The 8,603-nt window shown below is 37.9% G+C and overlaps 1 protein-coding gene across 1 annotated transcript in view; it reads left to right on the forward strand.

Annotated features, from left to right (window-relative positions):
• Positions 1-8,603, forward strand: part of Aifm1 (apoptosis inducing factor mitochondria associated 1) — a 47,478-nt gene that overhangs the window by 10,163 nt on the left and 28,712 nt on the right. Inside the window, exon 2 of the mRNA XM_005358398.3 lies at positions 3,735-3,877. Coding sequence (XP_005358455.1) covers positions 3,735-3,877 — 143 coding nt within the window. The remainder of the gene's footprint in view (positions 1-3,734; positions 3,878-8,603) is intronic.

Below are 8,603 nucleotides of genomic sequence, written 5' to 3' on the forward strand. Positions count from 1 at the left end.
CCTGGAACTAGCTCTTGTAGACCAGGCTGGTCTCGAACTTACAAAGATCCGCCTGCCTCTGCCTCCTGAGTGCTGGGATTAAAGGCGTGCGCCACCACCGCCCGGCTCTTCTTCAATTTCTTTCTTCAAAGATTTAAAGTTCTTGTCATACAAGCCTTCCACTTGTTTGGTTAGAGTTACTCCAAGATATTTTATGCTATTTATGGCAATTCTGAAGGGCATTGATCCTCTGATTTCTTCCCCAGCCCTTTTATCATCTGTGTACAGGAGGGCTACTGATTTTTTTGAGTTAATCTTGTATCCTGCTACATTGCTGAAAGTATTTATGAGTTGTAGAAGTTCCTTGGTAGAATTTTGGGGATCGTTTATGTAAACTATCCTATCATCAGCAAACAGTGAGAGTTTGACTTCTTTTTTTCCAATTTGTATCCCCTTGATCTTTTGGTGTCTTATCAGCAAGTATTCTAAACCATGGAGCCATCTCATTGGCCCCTAATTTGATTTTTTTGATGCCACAATGTAATTTCTCTTAGAAATATTAATAGGTTTGAGCCTAGATTCCTGCCCCTTCCTATGCTAGGTATGTGCACTATATACTTAAAACTGTTCTGAATTATAAAATGCTTATTGTCCCAAGAATTTTAATAAGAGACTGTAGGTCTGTATACTTGTTTTTAGTTCCCCTGTACCCTGACACTGTGAAAGGAAAGGGCAGAGTGTTGCTTTTTTCATCTCTGGAAGTATTATATAGGATACTACTACTAAAGCCTTTTTTAAATTAAACAGTATTAGAAATTGGCCCTAGGGTCCTGCACAAGCTAGGTAAGCACCTTACCATTGAGCTGTATCCCCAACCCCTTTGAAAATATTTTTTAAACCTAAGGTCTCACTACATTGATCTTGCTGGTTTTTTAACTCACTTTGTATCCCAGTAAGGCCTTGAATTTATGAAATTACCTCAGTTTCGGGAGTAGCTAAGATTGCAGGCCTGATCTACCAGACCTGGCTCTGTTCTTTTTTGTATGTTTGTTTGTATTTTGTATTGTTTTTCTTTAAGGTCCAATTCTTACTATATAGCTCTCTGGCTAATGTGTAACTTCCACTGTGCTTGGCCTCTGGTCTTTTTTTTTTTCTTATTTTTTTTTTCTTTTTGAGACAGGGTTTCTCTGTGTAGCTTTGGAACCTGCCCTGGCACTAGCTCTGTAGACCAGGGTGGCCTCAAAGTCATAAGAGATTCACCTGCCTTTGCCTCCTGAATGCTGGGATTAAAGGCATTCACTACCACCAACGCCTCTGTCTTTCTTTCTTTTTTTGTTTTGTTTTGTTTTTCGAGACAGGGTTTCTCTGTAGCTTTGGATCCTGTCCTAGAACTAGCTCTTGTAGACCAGGCTAGCCTCGAACTCAGAGAGATCCGCCTGCCTCTGCCTCCTGAGTGCTGGGATTAAAGGCGTGCGCCACTACCACCTGGCAGCCTCTGTCTTTTAAAACCTAGTTAGGATAAAAACTCAAAGATCAGCCTTTAGACCCCTGGTTTTTCCAAGTAGTCTCCTATTTGCAAGGTTAGTGTCAGGACCTTGTTAGAAATGGAGATTAGTTCTCTGTGTGGTGAACCAAGCCTGTGATTCTAGTACTCATCAGGTTAAGGCCAGAGGAGTACCCTGGTCTGCCTAAGGAGACTTTATCTCACAAAGCAAAAAAGACCCAGTGAGATGACTTAGCAGTCAAAGGTACTCGCTGACAAGGGAAAGACTTGCCTTCAATCCCTGGAACCCACAGTGGTGGTGGGAAAAAAACCACTGCTCTAGATCAAAGTGTACATACTCAGCCAAACATGGTCAAATAGCTGCTACTTTTGTGCACTACACAAGTGGAGTGGGTTTTACTTCTTCTTGTTGAAATATTTTATTTTTTGAGAGAGTCTCGCTTTGTGACCTGAGTTGTCCTAGGACTACTACTTAGGGTTCTGTCTTTCAATTTAGGATTGTCCAACCTCACCTTCTCAAGTGCTAGAATTAGAATTATAGGCATGACCCACCATGTCAAGGCTTTATTTATTCACATTTTTTATAGTTTTTACGTATTTTTGAGACATTCTCATACTGCAACCCAGCCTGGTCTCAAATTTGCAGCAATCATCCTACTTCAACCTCCCCAGTACTAAGATTATAAGTTTGAGCTACCATATCTAGCACTGTATATATTTTAAATGGCCAAGAAAACCTTAGTAACAAACAATATTTTTATACTTAAGCAGTATATAAAACTTGGGTTTTAGTGGCTATAAATAAAATCTAGTTGGAACATAGACTGTTTTTATACCCAGCAGGATTAATTGTTACAGAGACCAGACCGTCCACAAAGCTGGAAACAATCACTTTTCCATCAGTGATGAACACCTATGAGGTCTAATCACTGAGAAGACATTAAAGCCATGCCTCATGAAAATTTCTGCATCCGTTGGGAAAAAGGAAATCTGTAGTGTCTCAACCTTTTCATGAACATATTATTACAAATGCTAATATAAAAATGACTATTATGAACTATTATGAAACCGGGTGGTGGTGGTGCACACCTTTAATCCCAGCACTCGGGAGGCAGAGGCAGGCGGATCTCTGTGAGTTCGAGGCCAGCCTGGTCTACAAGAGCTAGTTCCAGGACAGGAACCCCTCCCCCCAAAAAAAACCTACGGAGAAACCCTGTCTCGAAAAATCCAAAAAAAAAAAAGACTATTATGTTAAACGAGAAACTGCAAGCCATTGCTAGACACTTTACATTTTGTATTTCTGGAATATACTTAAGAGTAGAAATTCAGTTATTTTGAGAGATTAAGTTCTCTATGAAATTTTTGTTCTGACTTCCTTTTGATCTTTAATGTTTCTTCTAGGACATATTACTTTTCGTACAAGACAGAACTGTGTGTTCCAGGGCTGTAATTAAGCAAGGCTTGAGCCAAGTAGATTGTTCCTGAAATGGGCATTGTAATGTCCCAGGTAGTCTGTGGTCAGTTTTGTAAATAAATGAATAAATAAATAAATGAAGCTTATAGCATTATCTGTACTGAACATAGGCAAACTTTCTGTTTTTATTTTCCCTAAATAATATAGTATAGCAACTATTTGCATTATGTTAACCATTATAAGTAATTTAGACATGATTTGACGTATATGTGATTATAAACATAGGTTGTATGAAAATTCTGGACCATATTCTATAAGGTACTTGAGCATATATGAGTTTAAGTTAAATCTAGGAATCTGGACTCAAACCACCACAGATACTGAGGGATGGCTACCTACTAAATAGGTTATCTTGGTGTTTACTTCATTTATGGTGAAGTTGTAAAGATATTTGAACTGCTCTTTTTTTTTTTTTTACCAATTTTCTGGAAGCTTTGAATGTTCTCATTGGATAACGTTTAAATTGTACTCTTGAGAACTCCAACAGCTAAGCTGGGTATGATAGTGTCGGTTTAGAAGGATCACAAATTTGATACCAGCTTGGGCTACAAAGTGCAACCCTGCCTCAAAAAAAGTTCTGTTACCGTAGGTTGTACATAAATATCTGTATTATTTATGTGTACAGTTTTGATTTTGTTTTTCTTGGTCATAGAACAGTGAACATTGTAAAACCCAAGGTATAATTCTTTATTTCTATAGTACATTGATATTTAATCATAAACATGTGTTAACTATTCTATTTGTGTGTGTATGTGTTAACAAATTGTGTTCCTTTAGGCAACTTGTTCCAGCGATGGTGTGTTCCTCTAGAACTCCAGATGGCAAGACAAATGGCTAGCTCTGGTTCATCGGGGGGCAAAATCGATAATTCTGTGTTAGTCCTTATTGTGGGCTTATCAACAATAGGAGCTGGTGCATATGTAAGTAAAAAAGCAGCTTGCGTAGAGAAGCTGCCAGACAGCTCCCATTGATAGTCTCAGTACTACTCTGCTTCAAAACTTGCAACTAATTCTGCTTTCTCCTGTAGGAAAACTTCCAAAAAGCCTTCTTTAAAATGTCTATGGGAGCTGATTTGGGAATGACTGATATTTACTGATTTATGTTGATTGTTTTTTGTACTTTTCACTTCTTATTCTTTGCTTGAAAACTGTGTTTCCTGAGGCTTGACTAACCCACAGCATTACCCTTGTTCTTCTCTTGATTGTGATAAAGTAACCTGTAAGCAAAGTCAATGTTCATTGCAGCTCCTAAGCACAATATTTCATTTTAATGTATTTATCAATTTTTAAGGTCTTTTTTTCTTAGCTTGAGATTGACCATTTACAAAACAGCTTTCAATAAAAATTATTAAGCATTTCCTAAAAGGAAAACTAAATCCCTGGCTCTCACTCAAAGACTAAATTATAGAAATGAGTCTAGTATCTCCAGTTGTACAATGGAGTTTAGGGGAGTTTAGAAACAGTACTTAATTGGTACATACTGTTAGCATGGTTATATCTCCTTAAAAGAACTGATCTTAGCAGGTCGCACATGATTTATTCTGTGGGTGTTTTTGGTTTGGGTTTTTTTTTTTAACTCGGCAGAGTGTATTGTAACTAAGCAGATCCACCTAAAACCCAATCCTGTAAGGTTGAATAAATCGCCTTTGATGACACCTGCTAACATCCTTGATCAAAGAAAGCTGTTTGCTTTACATACTAAGAACAAGTGGTTCGATACCATCACAATCTTAGTTCTTTCTCTGCTGATAATAGTAAAATTATTTTTTGTTCCTCTGTCACGAGGTTCGGGGGGCATGAAAATTATTTGAAGTTACCCATAGTCTCATACCTTAAGCTGACTCCAAAATGTACAAGAAGAGTAGCCAGCTCTTGCCAGTTATAACTCAAATCAGAGCAAGAAATAGATAAAAATTTGCCTGATCCTGTACTTTGAGGAAGAGGCCTTCTCCTCCAATACTGGAGCAGCTTTTAACTTTTTTTTCTTTTTCAATTTTTAGCACAGTAACAAAAATGCTTCTCTGCATTTGCATTAGATGTTTATTCATTAATACTTAGTGCCTTTTCTATTTCCTTTTGTCTCTTTCCTGGCCTTATGTTTACCTACAGTTGTGCAGTGTCATCTCCTAGGATCCCCTTCTAGATCGCTAGCGTCTACAGGTGCTTCTGAGAAAGATGGCAGCAGCCTAGTATACTTCTTAATTGTAGGAGCAACAGTGACTGGGGCAGGAGTTTATTATGTAAAATGCTTATACTAAAATATGTTTGGGGATAGGGTGGGTGAAACCATGGCACTAATAATAACTTGGTTCATAGAATACAGTAAAATATTCACAGCATGTGCTTCCTATAGACATTTGTTAAAGGGACATTGTCAGTCACTAGAGACTCCTCAAATCTTATTTTTCTAACCTTTGAAGTTATTATACTAGACCAGTCTAAACTCATAAATTTAGAGCCAAATCCTTATATCAACCTTTTCTTTGAAACGTTTGTCAAATTTGTGCTTATTTTTATGCTGCTAAATTATATTGTGCTTTAGTGCTGCATGTCTAACAAGACAGTCTCAGTAAATATTGAATAAGTAAATAAAAGGAACTTGAGCACCATCAACTTTGAATCATTTTAGGTGAAATGTAATTTTTCTGTTTTGTGAGAAGCAATCAGCTTAGCTTTTACTGTGAAAGGGCATTAATTGAATGCTTTTGACAAGGTCCTGAAAGCCATACAGATTGGAGTATTTTTCCAAACCACCCACGGTCTCTACTTCAAATTAAATTCATTTGGCAGTGTCCCTTTTGTTACCTCTAATTTGGTGAAATTAGTGGCTGAAGCATTCATGTAGGGTGATTTCTTGAACACCTCTCATTGATGATTCAGGTACTACCTTCTGAGCCTTAATTTTTCCATTTCATGTTTTTCAGTTTTTCTCAACAACTTCCATTCACTTATTCAAAAATAATTTTAAAGTCTTTTCATTAGATATGTTTATAATAATTGAAATCTATTGAACCTCTGATTTGTGTTGCTGGCCATAATTGAATGGCCTGCTCCCACAGGGTTGACCATGCTGATACTCTTTATGCCAAGCCACAAGATGAGTCAGTCATGGTAGCTTTCTCCTATTCTAGAAATATCTAAGAAGCACAAATTTCTATCAAGTTACTCAGTTAAATGCTTCATTTCCCTCTGTGTTTGTCCAACCCTGGTTGTAATAAACGTATTTTAATGGCTGAAGGTTAAATGATAAGCTTTTGTCTACTTTTATCAAACTAGTCTGTATACTTTTGTTTCAGGTTTTAAATAGTTGAAAATTTGCTATCAAGCAGCTTTCAAGTTATCTCTGAAATTGGTATTAATCATGAGAAACAAGTTAAAATCAGTGTCCAGATTTGGTGAGATTCCAATGGCTGCAAGCTATATATGGTTCAGGGCTGATGAGATGACTCCGTAGGTAAAGGTGCCCGTCACCAATCCTGACAACCTGGGTTTGATCCCTGGGATGTACATGAGGGAGAACAAGAAACAATTCTCTAAAGTTGTCCTCTGACCTCCACATGCACGGTGGCACTCACATGTGAGCAGACACACAAGCAATGTAATAAAAAATAATGTAGTGCTTATATTTGTTTCTCAGACTGTCAAAACCAAGTACCACAAAATGACTTTAACTATAGACATTTACCTTCTCAGTTGTGAAGGCTAGAAACTTAGAATGAATGTCAGACAAGGTTAGGTTTCTGGTGGAGATTTTCTTCATGACATGCGTGCAGCCAACCATCCACCTTACTGGGTCCTTGCATGGGGGCAGGGCAGTGTTGAAAGTAAATGAGGTAGTGCTGGTGACTCTTCCTCTTTTTGTAAAAACCCTATTCAACTTGTCACCACTCCTGTCTCTGGATACTGTCACCCTGGCAGTTATGGCTTCAGCATATGAATTGAGAAATTCAGTCCTTAGCAATATCCCTTCTAGCAACTTTTGTCATTTGAAGAAATATTGTAGAAGGTGGAGCTGCGGGCCTGCTTTTCATCCTGCTAGCTTATGCCCTGAAATAACAACACACAAATTGTATTCATTCAAACACTGCTTGGCCCATTAGCTCTAGCCTCTTCTTGGCTAGTTCTCACATCTTGATTAACCCATTTCTAATAATCTGTGTAGCACCAAGTGGTGGTTTACCGGAGAAAGATTCAGCATGTCTGACCTGGTGGCTGGCTCCATTGCGTTTGTCCCTCACTTCCCTTTTTCCCAGCATTCTGTTCTGTCTACTCCACCCACCTATGTTCTGACCTATCAGGCCAAGCAGTTTATTAATTAACCACTCAAAGCAACAGACAAATGACCTTCCTACATCAAAATATTTCTGATTTGACTACAATTACTCCTTCAGTAACTCCTATATTAAGGGTTCTTTATCTTCCTGGCCCTCTGTGCCCCACCGGCTTTAAAGAAACACTTTCCCATGGTCTATAGTAAGAAATGCAGTTTATCTTGCAACCCATAAAACTACAACTACATAAAATGCAGTAAATTTTAACTTGTGTTATTCTTACTGGCTTGTCCATAAGCTATTAGTCTCTTCTTACCCTCTGTTCCCCCTACTAATGCTGATCCTAATCTACAACTGACTCTCAGCCCACTAGTGGGTTATGACCAGTTTGAAAAACATTGACCTTAATGGTAGCATCTGCTGCTTGATACAAGCACAAACTCCTTATTAGCATCCATGTGAGCTTTTTTTTGCCAGTGATTTCCTCTAATACCTCAGTCTAATACCTCTAATATTCTCAGTCTTTTACTAGTTTAAGTGAACCAGGCCAAAATGGCCTTTAAAATAATTAATGAAGTTTACCACTATTCAGGTGATAGAATGTTGCCTTAGAAACTGACCTTTCATTTCAAATTTCTTCCTGTTTAGAAAGGTAGCCTCCTAATATTTTCATAAATTTGTAGTATTTCTTAGCCTAACATGTGTTTGTCCACTCTAATTGGAAATCTTTGTGAACAAGGAATACAGAAACCCCTTGGGGAATATAATTTGTTATTTAATGTGTACATAAACTTTCACTTTAGAACATTGAGCTTAAAAGCTGTATATCCACATTTAACCTTAGTTTAGCCTTTTCCCTGCCAAACCTCCTTTCCTGCTCTACTCCTTTCACGTGAATAAATATCAGGTAGCATAGCTCTGGATGACCCTCTCAGTATGAGCATAACCAAGTCTCTTCCCGTTCACTTTGGTTTTACTCACCTCTCGGTTTGGGTTCCCCATTTGCAGCATGTCACCTAATGAGCTGCTCTATAAAGTGATCCTAGAAAGTCTTTTTTTTTTAGTTTATTTTTGGGCGATAGTAGGGATCAAAACAGGGCCCTTGTGCTTGCTAGCCAAACATTCCACTACTGAGTCATATCCCTAACCTCATAGGAATATTTGTAGAATATATTTTTTTACTTACTCTAATTGTCCTTATTTCTACAGTTAATTCATTTGAGAAATGGCCACTTAATTTTTTTAAAATATTTATTTATTTATTACATATACAATATTCTGTCTGTGTATATGCCTGCAGGCCAGAAGAGGGCACCAGACCCCATTACAGATGGTTGTGAGCCACCATGTGGTTGCTGGGAATTGAACTCAGGACC

This window comes from Microtus ochrogaster, chromosome X (genome assembly GCF_000317375.1).
Source record: "Microtus ochrogaster isolate Prairie Vole_2 chromosome X, MicOch1.0, whole genome shotgun sequence".
Lineage (NCBI taxonomy): Eukaryota > Metazoa > Chordata > Mammalia > Rodentia > Cricetidae > Microtus > Microtus ochrogaster.